This window comes from Rhinopithecus roxellana, chromosome 6 (assembly GCF_007565055.1).
Source record: "Rhinopithecus roxellana isolate Shanxi Qingling chromosome 6, ASM756505v1, whole genome shotgun sequence".
In the NCBI taxonomy this organism is placed as follows: Eukaryota; Metazoa; Chordata; class Mammalia; order Primates; family Cercopithecidae; genus Rhinopithecus; species Rhinopithecus roxellana.
In genome coordinates this window covers 54,504,197-54,528,092 of record NC_044554.1, presented here as the reverse complement: position 1 = coordinate 54,528,092, position 23,896 = coordinate 54,504,197, and the positions used below count along the sequence as shown (strand labels likewise).

General features: G+C 44.3%; 1 protein-coding gene and 1 non-coding gene across 4 annotated transcripts in view; both read right to left on the bottom strand.

Annotated features, from left to right (window-relative positions):
* SVOPL (SVOP like) overlaps positions 1 to 23,896 on the bottom strand; it is a 101,973-nt gene that overhangs the window by 19,401 nt on the left and 58,676 nt on the right. For all 3 annotated transcript variants that reach the window (XM_010356308.2, XM_030933414.1, XM_010356309.2), the window contains 5 exons: positions 14,380 to 14,453; positions 12,492 to 12,697; positions 11,685 to 11,796; positions 10,285 to 10,366; positions 5,384 to 5,473 (listed from right to left, as the gene is read on the bottom strand). In XM_010356308.2, coding sequence (XP_010354610.2) covers positions 5,384 to 5,473; positions 10,285 to 10,366; positions 11,685 to 11,796; positions 12,492 to 12,697; positions 14,380 to 14,453 — 564 coding nt within the window. The remainder of the gene's footprint in view (positions 1 to 5,383; positions 5,474 to 10,284; positions 10,367 to 11,684; positions 11,797 to 12,491; positions 12,698 to 14,379; positions 14,454 to 23,896) is intronic.
* Positions 9,379 to 9,507, bottom strand: LOC115898488. The gene has a single exon (XR_004058215.1). It is a non-coding gene; the product is annotated as a small nucleolar RNA SNORA40 (small nucleolar RNA).

Below are 23,896 nucleotides of genomic sequence, written 5' to 3'. Positions count from 1 at the left end.
TACAAAAAATTAGCCAGGCATGGTGGCAGGTGCCTTCTGTAGTCCCAGTTACTTGGGAGGCTGAGGCAGGAGAATGGCCTGAACACGGAGGTGGAGCTTGCAGTGAGCCAAGATCATGCCACTGCACTCCATCCAGCCTGGGCGACGAGCAAGACTCTATCTCCAAAAAAAAAAAAAAAAGAAGAAGAAGTTTGAGACTAGCCTAGCCAACACAGTAAAATCCCATCTCTACTAAAAACACAAAAATTAGTCAAGTGCCTGTAGTCCCAGCTACTCGGAGGGCTGAGGGAGGAGAACTGCTTGAACCTGGGAGGCAGAGGTTGCAGTGAGCCGAGATCACGCCGCTGCACTCCAGTCTGGGGGACAGAGCAAGACTCCGTCTGCAGGAGGAAAAAAACGAGATCACAGATGTACCACCCAGTTTAAGAAAGGAAAATTTTTTTTAAACAAAATAAAAATAAAAGAGACCAGAAAAAACTCTTTCCCCTCTTTCTGAATGGGAGGACACAAGAAGGTAGCTGTCTCCAAGCCGAGAAGAGAGCCCTCACTAGAACCCAAACATATGGGTGCCCGATCTTGAACTTCAAGCCTCCAAAACTATGAGGAATATGTTTCTGTTTTTATAAGCCACCCGGTCTGTGGTACATGCTATAGCAGCCTGAACTAAGACACCCAGCTAGGGCTAAAGTGACTGATCTCCTAAAGTTCCTCAGAATAAGTGCGGAGGCAGTCCCTGACCTATTGGCAGAGGCCTTGCACTGGTCCCTTCTGTATTTCAGTGAATCTTTAATACTTTTTCTTTTTTTTTTTTTTTTGAGATGGAGTTTCGCTCTTGTTGCCCAGGCTGGAGTGCAATGGCATGATCTCGACTCACCTCAACCTCCACCTCCCAGGTTCAAGTGATTCTCCTGCCTCAGCCTCCCGAGTAGCTGGGATTACAGGCACGCGCCACCAAACCCGGCTAATTTTATATTTTTAGTAGAGATAGGGTTTCTCCATGTTCGTCAGGCTGGTCTCGAACTGCTGACCTCAGGTGATCCATCCACCTCAGCTGCCTAAAGTGCTGGGATTACAGGTGTGGGCCACCACACCTGGCCCTGAATCTTTAATACTTTTGTAGCAAAATTTTCCTTTATTGTTTTCTTGGACTACATACTCATGACTACGATTATTTTTTACTATCATTAGTTTCTAACAACTAAATATCTTAAAATGTTCCTATTTAAAGTTTCTGGGTGGGTGAATTATTATTAATTTGTTTATTTATGAAAGAGTCTTGCTCTATTGTCCAGGCTAGAGTGCAGTGGTGCAAACATAGCTTATCACAGCCTCGAACTCCCAGGCTCAACCAATTCTCACGCCTCAGCCTCCTGAGTAGCTGGGACTATAGGTGCATACCATCGTGCCTGTCTGAAACACTCAATTAACTAATTTATTTATTTATTTATTTATTTTGAGACAGAGTCTCACTTTGTCATCCAGGCTGGAGTGCAGTGTCACAATCTTGGCTCAGTGCAACCTCCGTCTCCCAGGTTCAAGAGATTCTCATGCCTCAGCATCCCAACTAGCTGGGATTACGGGTGCCCGCCACCATGCCCAGCCTAATTCTTATATTTTTAGCAGAGACGGGGTTTCACCATGTTGACCAGGCTGGTCTCGAACTCTTGGCCTCATGTGATCTGCCCACTTTGGCCTCCCAAAGTGCTGGGATTAAAGGTGTGAGTTATTGCGCCTAGTCTGAAACATTCATTTTAAAAGAGACTTTTGTATTAACCTTATAGTCATTAGAATGTGTAAACATATTACTGATTAAAACGTAATCATTTTAGTTTAACTGGTTTAACAGCTTGTTTTAGGCAAAAAATAAAATAAAATAAATAAGAAGGGGGAGCAAAAAGGAAAAAAGAGAAAAAGTGGAAGAACAAGGGGAAGAATTAAGTGAAAGGAAGAACTATCTCCCAGTCCTCCCTATGGATAGCAGTGCCTCCCAGAGGGTGGCCTGCCATCAGCTGCATCAGATTTGCTGGGGATACTTAAAAATATAAGTAACTGAGGCCGAGCTCAGTGGCTCACACCTGTAATCCCAGCACTTTGAAAGGCCAAGGTGGGAGGATCTTGAGCTCAGGAGTTCAAGGCCAACCTGAGCAACACAGTGAGACCTCATCCCTACTAAAATTAAAAAAAAAATTAGCCAGGCATGGTGGCACATGCCTGTATTCCCAGCTACTTGTGGGGCTGAGGTAGGAGGATTGCTTGAACCCAGGAAGTTGAGGCTGTAGTGAGCCCTCAACTGTACCACTGTACTCCAGCCTGGGTGACAGAGTAAGACCTTATCTTTAAGCGGGGGCCGGGGGTGGAAGTAGGTAACTGATCCCCATCTACAGAATCTGCATCTGTGAGTGGAATCCAAGGATCTGTTATCAAGTTACCCTAGTAATTCTGAGAAGCACTAACGTTTGAGAACTACCCTTCAGGGAAGTGACTAAATTAGCTCATGAAAGTGACACCAAACCCTACTGTCTACTTAGAGCAGCTCACCCCATCCTAAACCAAGGCAAATATCCTAGCAGCTGGCACAAAGCTTCCCAGATTCGAAACCTCCCCAATCTAAACCTGTTAAGGAAAGCAGAGCATCTCGATTGCACAGAGATTGATGTAACAATACTTTCCAAAATTAAATGATTGAGAAGTATCCATTGGAATAGCGTTTCACCTTGACCGTTACTGAGCATCATGATCATATGAGCTAACATTTACTGAGTGCTTACCATATGTCAAACATTGGGTTAATTGCTTTACATTTATTCATCTCATTTCACCCTTAGAGCAAAACTCTGTAGTGGGTGCTATTCTTTATCTCCACTTTAGAAATGAGGGTAACAGTCTGGGCGCAGTGGCTCACACCTGTAATCCCAGCACTTTGGGAGGCTGAGGCAGGTGGATCACCTGAGGTCAGGAGTTTGAGACCAGCCTGGCCAATGTGGCGAAACCCGTCTCTACTAAAAATACAAAAAATTAGCCAAGAGTGGTGGTGGCTGCCTGTAATCCCAGCTACTCAAGAGGCTGAGACAGGACAATTGCTTGAACCCAGGAGGTGGAGGTTGCAGTGAGCCAAGATCATACCACTGCACTCCAGCCTGGGTGACAGCGAGAGCGAGAGCACAGAAGGAAGGAGAAAAGAAAGATGGGAAAAGAAAAGAAAAGAAAAGAAAAATGAAAATAAATGAGGGGAGGGTAGCAGAGAAAGATAACTGAGAATTACAAGCAGTCGAGAATCCAGGTGGGCTACAGGATGCTAAGCAGAGCAGGGCCTTATGGCCCCAGGAGACCTAGTTCCAATTGGGTGCCTTCCTAACCCACAAACTCACCAACAGTGGCGTAGCCTCTGGGACAAATGCCCACAAATGCTCAGGGAAAATGTTCCAGGCGGTCAAGAACTCAATTCCTAATGAAAGCTTGGAAAATGAACTATGCCTCCGTTCAGCCATCCAGAAATAGGGTTCATGTTTTACTACTGGCAGGGTGCAGTGGCTCACACCTGTAATCCTAACACTTGGGAAGGACAAGGCAGGAAGATGGCCTAATCCAGGAGTTGGAGACCAGCCTGAGCAACACAGTGAGACTCCATCTCTAAAACTAAATAAATAAATAGGCATGGTGGTGCATGCCTGTAGTCCCAGCTACTGGGGAGGCTCAGGTGGGAGGATCTCTTGGGCCTGGGGGGATTGAGGCTGCAGTGAGCCATGACTGTGCCACTACACTCCAGCCTGGGCAACAAAGCGAGACCCTGTCTCTGGGAAAAGAAAAACAAAGGACAACTTTTTTTCATCACTAGGTTCTTTTCTGATAAACGACGAAGTAAGTACTAAGGAATTTCAAAAAGCAAAAGCACCAGACAAAAGGCATCCCAATTTTTCTTTAAGACAGATGGGGATTAGCTTGGTTTCTCAGATGTTAAAAAAAAAAAAAGAAAAAGTGAAAAAGACAGGTGGGGAAAACATTCCCAAGATAGTTTTTAAAAATTCGTGGTAGCAAAATCCTTGTGTTAAATGGTAGGAAATACACGTTAAAGTCTATTCAGCCCATCCCAACTCCCGTTCTCTGCAATTTCACCTCTGCCAGCTGCGTTTATATGTAACCTGGGCTGTGGGCCATCATTGCGATAGCTCAGGCACGGACAACTGGCGAGACCTGGACCAGTGGGGGTCTCTGCCTCGGGATTCAGAGAGAACTAATCAGCGTCTTCCGGAGGCCAGAGCGAAGGGTGTGTGTCTGGGATTTGTGGAGCTGCCACATGCAGGGGCAAGCACAGCACCCTGGTTCTCAGGGAGGAAGAAAGCCTGCATGCTCAGGTGGAAATGAGTGACCACAGGCACCAGACAGAGAAAGAGGACAGAGCCTGGGCCCCTGTCAGTGCCCCTACTCCCAGACTGGGCTCAGACTCATTCCTGCCTTTTTTGCTACAGCCAGGACATGTAGATTTCTGGGTTTTTTGTTTGAGATAGAGTCTCACTCTCGCCCAGCCTGGAGTGCAGTGACACAACCTCGGCTCACTGAAATCTCCACCTCCCGGGTTCGAGTGATTCTCCTGCCTCAACCTCCTGAGTAGCTGGGACTACAGGCACGCACCACCATGCCCAGCTAATTTTTGTATTTTTAGTAGAGATAGGGTTTCATCATGTTGCCCAGGCTGGAACTCCTGACCTCAGGTGATCCACCCACCTTGGCCTCCAAAAGTGCTGAGATTACAGGCGTGAGCCACCGCGCCCAGGCTGGATTTCTATTTTTTGCAGCCAAAAAAAAAAAAAGGACTGACATGTGCAAAGCAGCAAGCTCCATAGCCCTCTGAGGAACCACAGCCCCAGGGGTCGCCATACCTGCCTCTGTTGTTTCTCCCGAAACAAGGCTCCATCCATGGCTCCAAGTCACCTTGGGATTTTATCCCAGCCTAAGCCTGGCTCACCTGTGCCCCAGTACCACCTCCCTGCACCTCAGCTGAACCTGCCCGCGCTCTCCGGCTCTGTTTTACAGCTGCCACCTGGACAACGGACCAGACAACCATTCCAGCTCAGGGTTAGAGCCTACTGTCATTCAACTGCCCAGGCTCCTCGTGTTGACCATTGTTTTCCATCTTCCCCCCATTTTAAAACGGAGCAAACCCTGAATGCAATGCAATGCATACTACTGACTGGACGCCTGAAAGCCTGGTAGCAGATTTAGCCTCTTTCTACCTAAATCCACCAAACAGCAGGGAAACGGCACCTCCGGAAAACTCACGAAGTCCACAGAAATCCTCCGTTCTGCCCTTAATCTGAAGGGGCCTGGAGTTCCTCTTTCCCCACCCCTCTCAGACTCTCTCCCACTGCAGAGTCCTCAGCTGTACCTGGGATATAAATGGCGCCACCACTGCACCAATGCGACACAGGGAGCCGCTGGTTCCCATCCCCAAAGCACGCATAGCGGTGGGGTAGACCTGCAGGGAGAGGCACAGAAAGTACCAGTCAGATAATGTCCGTCCTTCCCCGAGCCCTCCTCTTCCCTTTCCTCTCCAGGTCAGGCTTTGGAATGCATCCAGTACCAAACACAGTTACAGAATACGGAGCGGAAGGTGTTCATTTTCTCACGTACACAACTTTGAATTTTGGGGACAATATCAGCAAAAAATAAAGACTTCAAAATTATCCTTTAAATGAGCAAATTCCAAAAATATGTTTCACTGAATATTCCAAATATAACTTTAGAAAGACAAGCTCTGGAATCAGACAGAAGAGTGCCACTTCAGAACTATAAATATATAAAAGTGATTCTACTGAATGGGAAGAAAATACTCCTCAAAGATCCGATGAAGTCTTCAATACAAATACAGCTAAAAGAATTAACCAGAGGGCCAGGTACTTGCCACACCATTCCCTGTGCTCTTATTTTTACTTCTTTCCTTTTTTAAAATTAGAGATGGGATCTTACTATGTTGGCCGCACTGGTCTCGAACATCTGGCCTCAGCAATCCTCCCACCTCAACCTCCCAAAGTGCTGGGATTAGAGGCATGAGCCACCGTACCTGGCCCCTGTGTTCTTGTTAAATTCCCTAGCCTCTTTGCTGTTGTAGAATCTTACAGCATTTTCCTTCCTTCCTTCCTTCCTTCCTTCCTTCCTTCCTTCCTTCCTTCCTTCCTTCCTTCCTTCCTTCCTTCCTTCCTCCCTCCCTCCCTCCCTCCCTTCCCTCCTTCCTTCCCTCCCTTCCCTTCCTCCCTCCCTCCCTCCCTCCAGAGTCTCATCAGTCTGTTACCCAGGCTGGAGCACAATGGTGCAATTTTGGCTCACTGCAACATCCACCTTCTGGGTTCAAGCGATTCACCTGCCTCAGTCTCCCAAGTAGCTGGGATTACAGGCGTGCACCACTGCGCCTGGCTAATTTTTGTATTTTTAGTTGGTGGCGGCGGGGGGTGGGGGGGGTTCTCTCCATGTTGGCCAGGCTGGTCTCGAACTCCTGACCTTAGGTGATCTGCCAGCCTCAGCCTCCCAAAGGGTTGGGATTACAGGTGTGAGCCACCATGCCCAGCCCTTTTTAACATTTTATTAAATTTTTATTTTATAGAGACAATGTCTCGCTATGTTGCCCAGACTGGTATCAAACTCCTGGGCTCAAGCGATCTTCCTGCCTCAGCCTCCCAAAGTGCTAGGATTACAGGTAATGAGCCACCATGCCCAGCCATGTTCTACTTTCTTGCTGCAACTTGTTGATATTTATAGTAAATTATAATTGGTTTTTCATTGATTCAGAATTCTTAAAGGAACTAGAAGTTTAATAAGTCAGCAAGTCTTATTGAATAAATAGAATTGTAGGGAGAATACTTTCTAGGAAAGAATGGTTTCTCAAAATGTTGGAACATGTTCTTAGTGCTATAAAATACTGACAAAACAGGTTTATCAACTCTCCAAGGCAAAGCATGTAGCCCCCTTTCGTTGCCCACATCTTTGCCACCATCTGTCAAATGCAAAAAGCAAGATGCTTTCCGCCTCACAGGACACTGCTATATTTACAGGAGAAGGTCTGGGGGTGGAATATCTTTATGAGGAGCTTTCTTATTTTCTGAAAAATGAGGTTGCTATGACTGAAAATAATGAATTCAGGTGGTGGCTTCTTTGCTGTAATACTGATAAAGTCTTTTGCTCACATTGTGAGTCACCTGGAAGATGGAATAACAGAAAACTATCATTTTTAGTTATACAACTATTTTGAAAAACAATATAAAAAATAAAATACTGGCCGCATGTGGTGGCTCACGCCTGTAATCCCAGCACTTTGGGAGCCTGAGGCGGGCGGATAATGAGGTCAGGAGATCAAGAAAGACCATCCTGGCTAACACAGTGAAACCCTGTCTCTACTGAAAATACAAAAAATTAGCCAGGTGTGGTGGTGGGCGACTGTAGTTCCAGCTACTCAGGAGGCTGAGGCAGGAGAATGGCGTGAACCTGGGAGGTGGAGCTTGCAGTGAGCTGAGATCACACCACTGCACTCCAGCCTGGGCGACAGAGTGAGACTTGGTCTCAGAAAAAAATAAAATTAAATAAATAAATAAATAAATAAATAAATAAATAAATAAATAAATAAATAAATAAAATACTTAGAAATGGCCCTCAAAATGAGCAAATTCCAAAATATGCTTGACTGTCCATCTCAAACGCAATTCTAGAAGTACACCATGTTACTCATAGATTTTTTTGGTTTATAAATTTTCAAAATAACTTTAGATTTGTTTTTGTTTTTAATTATGCAAACTTATTTTCTTAACTATGCAAAATTACTTAAAGTCAATAATTTTTTTTTTTTCTTTTTGAGACTGAGTCTGTCACCAGGCTGGAGTGCAGTGGTGTGATTTCGACTCACTGCAACCTTTGCCTCCCAGGTTCACACAATTCTCCTGCCTCAGCCACCCAAGTAGCTGGGATTATAGGCACCCGCCACCATGCCTGGATAATTTTTGCATTTTTAATAGAGATGGGGTTTCACCATGTTTGCCAGGCTGGTCTCAAACTCCTGACGTCAAGTGATCCACCTGCTTCAGCCTCCCAAAGTGCTGGGATTACAGGCGTGAGCCACTGCACCCAGCCAATTAATTTTTATTCTAGGAATTTCATGTTGTAATTCCTTCCACTGCCCATCAAGTTCACCTTTGTTCCCCTACAGAACTGGAGTAAAATTTATCGTCAAAAGATCTTCAAGTTAGCCCTTTTTAATAGAACTGATACTTAATCCAGTTGTCCTGTCAGCCCATAATTCTTTTATTTTGGCTTCTTTCGTCTCCTTTTAATATGGACATACTGACGAAGACTTCAAAATTCACCAGAAATCTTTGGGATCTAATTTCTTCAACCAATTTATTTTAGGGTCATTTTTGGAGTAGGTGGAGCTGCCTCATTCTTCATTTGATGCCCTCTGTGAATATGCATGAGTTCAAATCATGTTCATTCCTAAGCTATCACAGCTCAAGAAGAGTACAGACCTGTGGAATATGTCAATACCTTTAACCCCAAACATCATGTTCTCAAGATAAAAGCCTTTAAAACAAAAAGTCGGGCCGGGCGCGGTGGCTCAAGCCTGTAATCCCAGCACTTTGGGAGGCCGAGACGGGCGGATCACGAGGTCAGGAGATCGAGACCATCCTGGCTAACACGGTGAAACCCTGTCTCTACTAAAAACTACAAAAAACTAGCCGGGTGACGTGGCGGCGCCTGTAGTCCCAGCTACCCGGGAGGCTGAGGCAGGAGAATGGCGTGAACCCGGGAGGCAGAGCTTGCAGTGAGCTGAGATCCGGCCACAGCACTCCAGCCTGGGTGACAGAGCGAGACTCCGTCTCAAAAAATAAAAAATAAAAAAAAATTTAAAAAAAAGTCATCTTGATATATCAAGTCAACATGAAACTGGAATACAAAATTGATATAGCTGAGATTTTCCTCATATATTGTGCTTTTAAACTCTCTATTCGATAGTCTTAGAACCAAACTTTTTTTTTTTTTTTTTTTTTTTAATTTAGAGGCAGGGTCTAACTTTGCTGCCCAGGCTGGAGTACAGTGGTGCTATCAGAACTCACTGCAGCCTCCACCTCCTGGGCTCAAGCAATCCTCCTGCCTCAGCCTCCCTTTCCTAAGTAGCTACAATTACAGGTGCATGCCCCCACCCCTGGCTACATTTTAATTTTTGTGGAGATGGGGTTTTCGTTTCCTTGCCAGGCTGGTCTTGAACTCCTGGCTTCAAGTGATTATCCTACCTCAGCCTCCCAAATTCAGGGATTGCACGCATGAGCCACTGCGCCCAGCCTGGAACCAACCTTTATGGTTATCAATACTCCAATCATTTTAAAGTGTCTCAGGTATCATAATACCTCTTCTTATTTGCAGTAAAACTTATACTGAACAATGCGTTCTGGATTGCAAAAGAGGACTGATTTTTTTGTACCTGTCTATAAGTCAACTTTAGATTTTGTTCATGGAACTAAATGAAGTATTATGTATAACTCAAACATCTCATAGCTTTCTATTTTTATCTCTGTGTGGGAGAAAAAGTACTTTCCTCTGCGGGTCTAATGGTTTTTGACATGCCAAACCTTTCATCACAATAGACTTCCCCATTTCCTGCCATGAAGCTGAAGGCAGCTGTATCAGTGTCTAAAGCACTGTTTCCTGTAGCTCAATGAATGACAAAACCAGTTAAAATACTGTTAAGTTCCCTATTCAAATATTGTTTCATTTCTAGGAATATTGGTTCTTTAAAGTGGGAGGTTTATGAGGAAAACTCCAGCTACCTCAGGCAGTACCTTGCACATAGATGTATTAATTCAATACATTAATACAGAATAAATCAAGATTATATTCAAATTTAAGCTACATGCAGCAAATAACAGATGAAGGGAAAGGGATCTTCCAAAAGAATAAAAGTGAAAAATGTATTCTAATTTCAAAAAGAGAAAGGAAATTCTACATCTGACAGCAATGTGTTGCTACCTATTACTTCTGGAAGCCTAGTGCTAGAGCAAGGAGGTGGTTTTTACATGCAAGCTATTTAAAGAAAGGAAGAAGATCTTGTCTTCCAGAGATCGGCTTTCAACAGACTGAACGGGGAAGGGGAAATTCACACCAAATAAACTTCTGGTGTCTTTTTAACAGATTGTTTTTAGAAAATCATCCAAAGTCAACAGAAACCAGGGATGCATTACCTTTGGATGGACACCCTAAGTAGCTCACCTTAGACACCCTGTTGTAAGCAAGCCCTGCAGGAAAACTCACCTCAGCTGTGTAAATGTAGATGGTGTTGAAGTTTGCAGCTACCAAAGCCCTCAGCATGAAGAGGAAGCCAATCAGGCCGGCACTAGAAAACAGGAAGCGGAGAGAAATTATAAAAGGCAGCATGGAGGACCACCTCCCATGGCCCAGTTCCAAGTGCACTGCGGATGATAAGACACACCCACAGATAACTCAGAAACCAAGGGAGGTGCTCCTTCTCAGCTGGCCTGATTGTGGGGTCCTTAAGCAAACCTCCTTCTAATCTTACTCCCCGCTGCCCTCTCCTTTCCCCAGTGCTGCCATTCACCCTGGCCCCTCACATTAGCACACCTGCGGGGCACGGTGGCTCACACCTGTAATCCCTGCACTTTGGGAGGCCGAGGGAGCTAGATCACTTGAGGCCAGGAGTTCAAGACTAGCCTCAGTAACATAGTAAGACTCTTTTTTTTTTTCTTTTTTTTTTTAAGACAGAGTCTGGCTCTGTTACCCAACCTGGGGTGCAGTGGCACGATCATGGCTCACTGCAGCCTCAGCCTCTCAGGTTCAAGTGATCCTCCCACCTCAGCCTCTTGGGTAGCTGGGACTATAGGCATCAACAACCACACTCAGCTAATTTTTGCATTTTTTGTAGAGATGGGGTTTTGCCATGTTGTCCAAGCTGATCTTGAACTCCTGGGCTCAAGTGATCTACTCGCCTCAGCCTCCCAAAGTTCTGAGATTACTGGTATGAGCCACCAAATTTTTTTTTCAATTGACCCAGCATGGTGGTGTGTGCCTGTGATCCTAGCTACTCAAGAGGCTGAGGCAGGAGGATGGCTTGAGCCCAGGAGTTAGAGGCTGCAGTGAGCTGAGATCGCATTACTGCATTCCAGCCTGGGTGACAAGGTGAGAGACCCTGTCTCAAAGAAAAAAAGAAAAAATTAGCACACCTGCTGCTACCATCCCCTGGAAAACAGTGCAGAGAACTTGCAGAATAAATGGTACATATCAGAGCTCAGGTCACTCCAGGACTGCAAATTAAGAGTGAAATGAGCAGAAGGCACAAATAAGCACACTGTCTGTATTACTAAACTTTCTTGGCACTGGTTAAAATAATGTGATAAACAACCAGAGTCCCGATTCTCCAGGAAGCATTACATAACGATCCTCAATGTTTTGGTAGGTAAAGTGAGTACACGATCATTGGCACCTATTATCCTGTGATAGCTGGAGGAAGATGGGGTCTATAGGAAGAGGGACGCGGGTAGCAGGGAACAGGCAAGACAATTCTAGTCAAACAAGCAGCCCATTCTCCACTCTCCTGGGTGAAAGGGACTTGTCCCTGAAACTACTGAACACCATGGGTCAGGAGACTCCATTTAGAAACCACTGCAAAAAACCTGAAGCAACTAAACAGAAAATACCTTGAAGTGCAAATGTTGAGGAGAAGGAAGAATAAAGCCGTGCATCCCATGGTAATGGAAAGGCTCAGCCGTCTTCCCAGGAAATTGATGCCCAGGATATTTAAAGGATTAACTAGAAAGCAAACAGTAAAGATAATTTCTGGAACCTTGGAAGGCAAGTGGCATATTGCAACACTGGCATGGATTCATCCTTGTCGTTTCAGAAAGAAGCAACATCATCCAAACCTCATGAGTATTCCAGCCAAAATCCAGTCACGTTGTCATCAATTTCAAGACTTTTTACATATACTTTGCCCACGTGGGTCCAGGAATTATAAGCACTGGTGCCCAGGATATTTATTATATCATGCAGGTCTATTGTAGATTGCCAGCTTGCCAGGCCTATATTTTAAGTGTTTTATATGTTTTCATCAAATTCAAGGTGCCTTTGATTTTTTTTCATCGGCTCAATTTAACTTTCAGCCATTGATTTTTAAGTACCATCATTTTATGTCTACTAAAATAGAAATAATGCTGTCAATTGCAATCTAACAAGCCATTGTAAGCCACATTCCAATTTCAGAGATGTTAAAATGTAAGGGCGAAAAAAACACCTTACAATTGATAGAATACAGCACTTCAAAGCTCTACTCCTCCAGACTTCTCTTGCCAACACCAATCCAGATTGGAGATTTTTCAGCACTACTTTGTGACTTACTCAGTTCTGCTAGGCAGGAGCAGCATCGCAGCATCACACTTCTCTCAGCTAAGACTCAAGTGCACATACACCACCCAAGACAGAGACCCGACATGCAGAGGGACACTTACGAGCAATTTCACCGATGGTGCTGATGATCATGGTCCGATAGTCAGAGGGTACAAACATGTGGCAGTAGCAGGGGCTCTGGCTCTCCCCTGAGTCGCCCCCAGTCACCACCACCTCAGAGTCTGCCTTCGAACCACAGACCAAGTCCCGCTCCAGCAGCTCAGCACTGGCCAGGATAACCCCATAGTAGGCAAAAGAGATTCCAAGCCTGGAAGTGGGAAAAGAACGTCACTAGCAAACGCTGACACCAGACCTGAAGGATAAGTGGGGAGGGGACACCAAGTGGAACGTGCAGCATGTGGAAAGCAAAGAGAGCAGAAAGTCAGGCTCAGATGCCACACAGAGCATTCATGGAAGTGTCTCTTACACATCATACAGATGCACACATGCCTGTTGGGTGTAAATCTATGAGTGGAATTGCTGGGCCATAGTATATACATACTTCCAGCTGTAATAGAGACCTCCAGTTTTTCAAAGTGGCTGTACTAATTTGAACTCCAGTCAGCTGTGTATGAAAATTCCAGTTACTTTGCCTCCTTCTCAACCCTTGGTATTGTCAGTTTTTCATTTTAGCCATTCTCTTGGACTGGCAGATTTGTAATGGTATCTTGTTGGGTTTTAATTTGCATTTCCCTGGTGACTTTAAGGTTGAGCATGTTTTGATGTGTTTATCTGGTATACGTTTTTGGTGAAGTACCTGTTCAAGTCTCTTGCCTATTTCTAAATTGGGCTGTTGGCCAGGCATGGTGGCTCATGCCTGTCATCCCAGCACTTTGGGAGGTTAAGGCAGGAAGATTGCTTGAGGCCAGGAGTTTCAGACCAGCCTGGGCAACAAAGCAAGACCCATTCTACAAAAGCAAAATAAAATAAATTTTAAAACTTAAAAAATTTTTAAAAATTTAAATAAACTGAGTTGTCTATTTTTTCCTGTTAAAAAAATTATATATCTAATATATAGCATATTTTATATATATGTGTGTGTGTGTGTGCATGTGTGTGTGTATATATATAATTTGCTAGAAACATACATTGCAAATTTCTTCTTCCCATGGATGGCTTACCTTTCAGGCTCTTCATGATTTTTTTTTTTTTTTTTTTTTTTTTTTGAGGCAAAGTTTCATTCTGTCACCCAGGCTTGAGTGCAGTGGTGCAATCTCAGCTCACTGCAACTTCCACCTCCTGGGTTCAAGCGATTCTCTTGCCTCGGCCTCCCAAGTAGCTGGGATTACAGGCACCCACCACCACACCCAGCTAATTTTTTTGCATTTTTAGTGGAAACAGGGTTTCTCCATTTTGGCCAGGCTGGTCTCGAACTCCTGACCTCAGGTGATCTGCCTGTCTCAGTCTCCCAAAGTGCTGGGATTACAGGTGTGAGCTACCACACCCAGCCTTCTTCATGATATCTTGACACTGTTCCTAAGTTCCTAATTTAATGTATTAAAACTCATCAATCTTTTCCTTTATAGTTAGCATGTTTTCATCCTGTTTAGAAAATCTTCGCTAACTCAAGGTCATGCTGCAGAGAAATGAAAGTACCACAAGAGTCTATGCCATTGGACTTGATGATTGGTGACTTCAAAGGACAAGTTTCTGTCATGTGGTAAGGAAAAAGACCAGGCTGCAAAAGTTAGGAAGTGAGCTCATATGCTCATAAGAAAAATTTTAAAATTGGTTGAAGACAATTAGGGATTTTTCCTCCATCTGTCTATGTATCTATTTACTTATTTAGTGGTAGTGGTGTTTGTAGAATGACAAGATATTGCTCGTCTTTGTAACATTTGGAGTTGGTCTTATGTTTTTCTCCCCAGTGGCACTCACGTAGATTTACTTAAATAGGCTTCCTCCCAGTGCCTCTATTTAAAACTAGTTTTGAAATAATTACACTCTTACCATATGACCCAGATCTGTAACGTGGTCCGTAAATATTTAGCATCCAATAGGTCTGCAAATCTTCCTCTTTTTTCCTGGGGTAATGAAAAGAGGGAGACAGAATATACTCAGCAAGTTAAGGATGAACGAAGGTTTCCACTGTTTTCGATGATAGAAGATGAGAATCATATTGGAGCATGGTGGCCTGGGATAACCACTCAGCTCCTGTGAGTACAGCTGACACAAACCCAGAGATAATTGCTTTAAACACACCTGTCTCAGCCAGATCTGTCTTTTGGCTTTTTCTTATCATTGACAATTACCGAAGCTCACTGAACTTAAGATCCTAACCTTTTGCTCTTCCTCTGCTCACCAGCACTGGTGCGGGGGTGGGGAGGGTAGGAGGACACATGCAAAGTAACTGTGAAACTGATGAGAGATTCTTCTAAAATTAGCATTAAAACGAAAACTCTTATATTAAAAGAATATGAGACTTGTTAAGAAAACAACGGCATAAAGTTGAAAAAGGACAGAATGCCTAATTTCTTTTTCTGTCTCTAAGGGGTGTAGTTAGCAAAAGTTCTTGTCCATAGTACCTATGGATAAAAAAATACCTTTGGATAAAAACAAGTAAGAATGGGCTGGGTGTGGTGGCTCACGCCTGTAGTCCTAGCACTTTGGGAGGCCGAGGCAGGTGGATCACCTGAGGTCGGGAGCTCGAGACCGGCCTGACCAACATGGCGAAAGCCCGTCTCTACTAAAAAGACAAAAATTAGCCGGGCGTGGTGGAGCATGCCTGTAATCCCAGCTACTTGGGAGGCTGAGGCAGGAGAATCGCTTGAACCCAGGAGGCGGAGGTAGCAGAGAGCCGAGATCATGCCATTGCACTCTAGCCTGGGCAACAAGAGTGAAACTCCATCTCAAAAAAAGAGGAAAAAAAAAAAAAAAAAAAACAAGGAAGAGTTACCTGATGGCACAGTAATCGATTTTTATGTAAAGCTGGGAATGCTTCAGATGAGGGCACGCCATTGAAAACCAACAGCTCTTTTCTCAGAAATAGACCTGGGATTACAGGCTCTTTCTAGAGACACCAGGAATGTGGTCCTTGGGTGCCCCAGATTTTGTTGTCACAGAAAGAGTTTGAAGGTAACTTAGAGGCCTTTTGCTCCAATGGTTAATTTTTAATTTTTGTGGGGCACATAGTAGGTATGTCTATTTATGGGTTACATGAGCTCTTTCGATACAGCTCATGAAATAAGCACATCATGGAAAATGGGGTATCCATCCCCTCAAGCATCTATCCTTCAAGTTACAAACAACCCAATTATGTACCTCAAGTTATTCTAAAATGTACAATTATTATTAACTATACTCACTGTTTTGCTATCAAATAGTAAGTCTTATTCTATTTTTTCTGGCACACATTAACCATCCCCACCTCCTCTTATCCTTCCACTACTCTTCCCAATCTGACCAAGACCCGCTGCACATTCCTGCATCTGGTCTCAGCGCACATCTCCTGGGGCCTCCAGTGCCCTCTCACTTCCCCAAAGGCTTTTTTCCTTTTTTTTTTTTCTTTGAGGAGTCTCACTCTGTCACCTGGGCTGGAGTGCAGTGGCGTGATCTTGGCTCACTGCAACCTTCGCCTCCCAAGTTCAAGCGATTCTTGTGCTTCGGTTTCCTGAGTAGCTGGGACTACAGGTGTGCACAAAATTGCCCAGCTAATTTTTGTAATTTTAGTAGAGACGGGGTTTTAACATGTTGCCCAGGCTGGTGTTGAACTCCTGACTTCAGGTGATCCACCTGCCTTGGCTTCCCAAAGTGCTTAGATTACAGGCATGAGCCACCACGCCCAGCAGGCTCACTCTCCTTTTAGTGTTCAGTTTATGTCCCATTTATCCCCCGAAGTGGCTCAGACTGCCATAGCTCAGTCCCTTCTGCTCTGATCACACACACACCTACACCCCACCTGGTTCTAAGCATCTGGGCTCTGTTATTTATTCCTTCATATGTGATGCTCATTTCATTAACCAGATTGTAAGATTGTGACCAGACCGAAGGCAGGGTCTACTGCCAGTAGCTCTGGGCCTTGCTCAAGAGATGACTGTGGAGGGCTGGACGCGGTGGTTCACACCTGTGATCCCAGCACTTTGGGAGGCCAAGATGGGTAGATCACCTGAGGTCAGGGGTTCAAGACCAGCCTGGCCAATATAGTAAAACCCCATCTCTACTAAAAATACAAAAAAATTAGCCAGGTGTGATGGCACACACCTGTAATCTCAGCTGCTCGGGAGGCTGAGGCAGGAGAATCGCTTGAACCTGGGAGGTGGAGGTTGCAGTGAACCGGGATCATGCCACTGCCCTCCGGCCTGGGTGACAAGAGCAAGACTCCATCACAAAAAGAACAGATGACTGTGAAGAAGATCACTTAATGGGCATGACGGATGGAGGCCGCAAGCTGAAGGCTTAAGAAAAGTGGAGAGGAGGAGGAAGAGGGGACAGAATGATGGAAGAGGGAAGGTGAAGAATGGGGGATGGAGAAGGTGGAGGGAGAGGTGAGGTAGGAGAGGAAAAGCAGAGGAAGTAGGATGTGGAGGGAGGAGGCCAGACAGAGGATCCAGGGGTGGAAAGGAAGGATAGAGAATGTGCAGGGAAGACGGGAGATAGGGGATTATGGCGGGAGGATGGCGGAGGGAGGAAAAAGGAGGAGGAAAGAAGAGAGATAACTTATTTCTGACCTCAGTGCTCTTCAGTCCTAGAGTTCCAACTACTGCATTCAGTTCACAAAGCACATGCCAAAAACAGTTGTACTCAGCTATCTTATAATCTTACAGCTATCTGTGGTTTTGAGTTAATTATCTCTGCTAAGATTTTTTCTTTTTGCAACTATTTTTATTGTTTACACTATTGACAATCAGAATTTTACAGCCACCTAAAGATTATGTTCTAGTCTCTATAAACCATAATAGCTTCCTTCTTTTAATCATAGTTGCCTAGCAACTAGTTCATCCTCCCACCCTGCTTCGCTGGGTAAGATGTGATTGTCAGTATCTCAGTAGGAAGGAAGGAGGGAGCTGACGCTGTAATAGTAGCTTTCTGAACTCCAAACCCATAAGAGTATATTTCCAATATTTAAAAATAAACTTGTATAATGGAATCATTCTGAATCCTTTGGGAGAAAATTGGGGTTTCTTGTTTAGTATGGTTTGGTTATTTGTCCCCTCCAAGTCTCAAGTCGAAATGTGATCCCCAGTGTCGGGGGTGGAGCCTTATGGGAGATATTTTGGTCATGGGGGCGGATCCCTCATGAAGGGCTTGGTGCTTTCCCTGCAGGAATGAGTGAGCTGTCACTCCGGTTCATGCGACAGCTGGTTTAAAAGAGCCTCGCACCTCTCTTGCTCCCTCTCTCACCATGTAACGTGCCTGCTCCCTGTTCACTTTCTGTCATGAGTAGAGGCTTCCTGAGGCCTCACCAGAAGCCCTGCAGAGGCTGGTGCCATGCTTATACAGTCTGCAGAACCATGAGCCAAATAAACCTCTTTTAACAGTTACCCAGTCTCAGGTATTCCTTTATAGCAATGCAAAACGAACAGACGCACTGCTCCAGGATTATCATAGGTTTTGAGATACATATAATAACGGGGGCAACACTCCATAGAAGCAAGTGAGAATACCTTACCAAAATACAATGATGAATATGGGGAAGGTTTGGCATACCGAATGCTCACGGTATTTGCATTACTATGGAGCACACCCCACCTCACTCTTAAAATGCAGGCCAGATGGTAGTGGGATTCAAGACTTGTCATCAGTGATGTCCTCGGCAACCAATCAGGAACACCCAGGGCAGCCCACCTCTTGCCTGTGTGTAGGACACTCGGACATCACTTGTCCCATGGCGGCTATAGGATCCTGAGAATGCAAAGATTCAGGGCGTGGGTAGCACTGCTGGTATGGACCCATCTCAGACACAGAGCATGAGCTGAGGGCAGAAGAGCCTTTCCCATGGTCCTGCCTGCCCCAGCAAGGTTGTGCGCCAGCAGCTTTTCTCTGTACCTCCTGGTCTCCCTATTATGCATTCATTCCCTGCCTTGGCATTGACGCCCTCTCATTCTACCAGATGTCTAGTATCCTTGGATCCTGTCCTTCCTCATCCTATCAAAATCTGGGGGTCTGGTGTGGTGGCTCATACCTATTATCCCAGCACTTTGGGAGGCAGAGATGAGAGGACTGCTTGAGGCCAGGATTTGAGACCAGCCTAAGCAACATAGCAAGACCTCATCTCTATTAAAAAGTAAAAAAATTAAGGCCAGGCACAGTGGCTCATGTCTGTAATCCCAGCACTTTGGGAGGCCAAGGTGGGAGAATCAGTTGGGGCCAGAAATTTAAGACCAGCCTGGGCCAGTGAGACCCTTTTGCAACAAAATAATTAAAAAAAAAAAAAAAAAAAAAAATTAGCCAGGTGTGGTAGTGTGCACCCATGGTCCCAGCTATTCAGGAGGCAGAGGCAAGAGGATCACTTGAGCTCAGCAGGTTGAGGCTGCAATGTGCCAAGGTCACACCACTGCACTCCAGCTTGGATGACAGAACAAGACCCTGTCTTTTAAAAAAACAAGTAAATAAAAATGAAAAAATTAGCCAGGCATGGTGGCACATGCCTGCAATTTCAACTACTTTGGAGGCTGAGGTAGGAGGATTGCTTGAGCCCAGGAGTTCAAGACCAGCCTGGGCGTGGTGGCGCATGCCTGTAATCCCAGCTACTTGGGAGGCTGAGGCAGGAGAATCACTCGAACCCAGGAAGCAGTGGGTGCAGTGAGCCAAGATTGCACCATTGTACTCCAGCCTGGGCGACAAGAGCAAAACCGTCTCAGAAAAAAAAAAAAAAAAAAAAAAAAAAAGTTAATGTGGTAAATTTTTTGTTATGTATATTTTGCCACAATGAAAAGACTCAAAAGGGGAAACCAAAGCTGGTTGGAGGAGGAAAATGAGGAGTTCTGCTTTATTTTACTTTTCTTTTGCTTTTTGAATAGAGATGGGGGTAGGGTCGCAATATATTGCCCAGGCTGGTCTCGAACTTCTGGCTCAAGCAACCCTCCTGCCCCAGCCTCCCAAAGGAATGGGATTAGTGAACCACCCATTCACTAATGGTGGTTCCACCACACCTGGCCAGGAGTTTTGTTTTAAACTTGATAAATATGAGATTTATATGCTTGTCAACTCCAAGAATAAATGTCCTATGGAGAAAGAAAGGTAGGGAGCTGGATGTACGCAGGAACCAGGGATGAACACGTGGAGATGGTGAAGTCTTGCAGTTAGTTTAGGTCACACACATGCCCAAATGTGCCCAATACTCATGTTAAAAATGCTTCTTGCTGTTCTCCAGGGAAATGGCTTCTTCAACCAATTCACAAGAAATTCTATCAAAATGGGTGCCATTTAGCAATCAAGAAATTGGCAACTGCTGTTAAGAGTTATAAAGCTATAAAAATATTTCAGAGAACCACCACAAAAGTGAGCCATACAACACAGAAAATAAAAGTGATGAATCTGATAGAAAAATATCTTTTTTTTTCTTGGAACAGAGTCTCACTCTGTCACCAGGGCTGGAGTACAGTGGTGCGATCTCAGCTCACTGCAACCTCCACCTCCCAGATGCAAGCAATTCTCTTGCCTCAGCCTCCTGAGTAGCTGGGAATAGCTGGGACAACAGGCACGCGCCACTACGCCCAGCTAATTTTTTGTATTTTTAGTAGAAATGGGGTTCCACCATGTTAGCTAGGCTGGTCTCAAACTCCTGACCTTGTGATTCACCCGCCTCGGCCTCCCAAAGTGCTGGGATTACAGGCATGAGCCACCGTACCTGGCCGAAAAATAATTTTTAAAATTTCATCTATAAAATAATTTTTTAAAACAAAGTGGATAGGAATACATTTCTATAAGCAACGTGCAGTACTGACATTAGTTATAAAATGTTGCTGAGAAAAATAAAAAGAAATACATGGGGAAATATACTTACAGCAGGACAGGAATACTCAGTATTATAAAGATACTGATTCTCACTACATTATTAGCCTATAATGTCAACAAAATCTCAAACTCTCATAGGATTTATTTATTTATTTATTTATTTATTTATTTATTTATTTTGAGACAGAGTTTCATGGTGTTGCCCAGGCGGGAGTGCAGTGGCGTAATCTTGGCTCACTGCAACCTCCACCTCCTGAGTTCAAGCGATTCTCGTGCCTCAGCCTCTCAAGTAGCTGGGATTACAGGCGTTTGCCACCAAACCTGGCTAGTTTTTGTATTTTTAGTAAAGACAGGGTTTCATCATGTTGGCCAGGCTGGTCTCAAACTCTTGGCCTGAGGTGACCCACCCGCCTCAGCCTCCCAAAGTACTGGGATTACAGGTGTGAGCCACCACACTCGGCCAGATTTTATTTTATTTTATTTTATTTATTTATTTATTTTGAGACAGAGTCTCGCTCTGTTGCCCAGGCTGAAGTGCAGTGGTCAGATCTCAGCTCACTGCAAGCTCTGCCTCCCGGATTTACGCCATTCTCCTGCCTCAGCCTCCAGAGTAGCTGGGACTACAGGCGCCCACCACCTTGCCCGGCTAGTTTTTTGTATTTTTTTAGTAGAGACGGGGTTTCACTGTGTTAGCCAGGATGGTCTCGATCTCCTCGTGATCCGCTCGTCTTGGCCTCTCAGAGTGCTGGGATAACAGGCTTGAGCTACCACGCCCGGCCTATTTAATTTAATTTAATTTATTTATTTATTTTGAGGGGAAGGTGGGAGTAGATATTAATAAAGTGGCTCCAAAATTTTTCTAGAAAAATAGGCCTGAAAAAAATACTGAAAAAGATGTTTGACCAGGGGAAATGACCCTATCAGAAATGAAAAGTATATTATAAAACACTATAATTAAAACATCATCATATCAGACCTGTCTATCCTTTTCTCAACAACTTGAAATGCTCTTTATCATATAATAAATCTCAATATATACTTGAATCTACAAATCTATTATTAAACAGATTATTCAAAAACAGTTTCAAATATATAATGAATGGATTATTCAAAAAATATACATCATGGGCTGGGTGTGGTGGTGGACGCCTGTAATCTCAGGACTTTGGAAAGTTGAGGTGGGTGGATCACTTGAGGCCAGGAATTCGAGACGAGCCTGGCCAACATGGTGAAACCCCATCTCTACTAAAAATACAAAAATTAGTTAGGTGTGGTGGTGCACACCTGTAATCCCAGCTACTCGGGAGGCTGGAGCATGAGAAACACTTGAACTCAAGAGGCAGAGGTTGCAGTGAGCTGAGATCACTCCACTGCATGCCAGCCTGGGTGACAGAGTGAGACTCCATCTCAAATATATATATAAATATATGTATATGTATACGTGTGTGTGTATATATACGTATATGTGTGTGTATATAATATATACGTGTATATATATACACATACACACACCCCCCAGAGCAACTGGTTAGTCATGTGGATATAACAAAGCTAAATCTGTACCACGTTTCTTGTACCCAATTAAACCCACAGAGATCTAACATTTCAATATTAAGAATAAAACCAAATCAGCCAGACACAGTGGCTTAAGCCTAATTCCAGCACTTTGGGAGGCCAAGGCAGGCAGATCACTTGAGGTCAGGAGTTCGAGACCAACCTGGCCAATATAGTGAAATGGCATCTCTACTAAAAATACAAAAACTAGTCAGGCGTGGTGGTGGACACCTGTAATCCCAGCTACTCGGGAGGCTGAGGCAGGAGAATCACTTGAACCCGGGAGGTGGAGGTTGCAGTGAGTTGAGACTGCGCCACTGTACTCCAGCCCGGGTGAGAGAGCAAGCTTCCATCTCAAAAAATAAAAAATAAAATAAATAAAAAATAAAACAAATTGGCTGGGCGTTATGGCTCACACCTGTAATCTCAACACCTTGCGAGGCCAATGCAGGTGGATTACTTGAGGTCAGGAGTTTGAGACCAGCCTGGCCAACATGGTGAAACCCCATCTCTACTAAAATACAAAAATTAGGTGGGCGTGGTGGCCCATGCCTGTAATCCCAGCTACTTGAGGGGCTAAAGCAGGAGAATCGCTTGGATCCAGGAAGGGAAGCTTTCAGTGAGCTGCAATGGCACCGCTATGCTCTAGCCTGGGCAGCAGAGTGAGATTCCACCTCAAAAAAAAAAGAATAAAACCAAATTAACACAATAGAAAGGAGATGCGAAAAACTCCTTAGGAATAAAAACTGCAAAAATCAATAAAAATGTTAATAAATCTAAATAAATACTGGCTCCAAAATCATGACAATTTAGAAAAACTTATGAACAAAGTGTAACTGAAATCCTGGGCAGACAAGATTTGGAAAACGGTAATTGGCAAGATCATATTTAATGTCCTTGTATTGTCTAGCTTGGGAGGTCAAGATTGCAGTGAACTATGATTGCACCACTGCACTCCCACCTGGGTAACAGAGTGAGACCCTATCACAAAAAATAGTTAAAGTAAGAGTTGAAATTACGAAAAAACAAAATAAACTTCATTTCAGTTTAAAGAAAAAAAAAGAATTTAAGGTCCAAAGCCATATAAATGAGAGAGGAGAAAGAAAAAACCAGTTACCAGATAAATGTAGCAAATAATATTAAATATTGTAAAGGAGTGTTTTCAATAGTTAAGGGCTACCTCTAGAATAAAAGAAAGTACATTAATTCCAAGTCAATAAAAGGAAGTACAGGGGAGGGAAAGGCAAACTCAATCTAATAGAAGTTAGTCAAGGAGAAAAGGAAAGACATGATTCAGAAGAAAAAAAATATCTTCCTGAAACTGTGCACACACATAAGAACTACAAAATAAATAACAAGCCAGGCACAGTGGCTCACACCTGTAATCCCCGCACTTTGGGAAGCTGAGGCAGGTGAATCATCTGAGGTCAGGAGTTCAAGACTAGCCTGGCCAAAATGGCAAAACCCCACCTCTACTAAAAAAATACAAAAGTTAACTGCGCATGGTGGCACATGCCTGTAGTCCCAGCTACTTGGTGGTCTGAGGCAGGAGAATTGCTTGAATCTGGGAAGCAGAGGTTGCAGTGAACCGAGATCCCATCACTGCACTCCAGCCCAGGCAACAGAGCAAGATTCTGCCTCAAAAAATATATAAATAAAAATAAATAACAGAAGCCCAAATATGCCAGGAGAGGTAAGTGGGTCCAACTCATTATCAAAAGACAGAATATCGACTGGGTGCAGTGGTTCATGCCTGTAATCCCAGCACTTTGGGAGGTTAAGCTGGGTGGATCACGTGAGGTCAGGAGTTCAAGACCAGCCTGGCCAACATTGTGAAACCCTGTCTCTATTAAAAAAAACAAAAGTTGGCCGAGCGTGGTGGCTCAAGCCTGTAATCCCAGCACTTTGGGAGGCTGAGACGGGCAGATCATGAGGTCAGGAGATCGAGACCATCCTGGCTAACACGGTGAAACCCCATCTCTACTAAAAAATACAGAAAAAAAAAAAAAAACTAGCC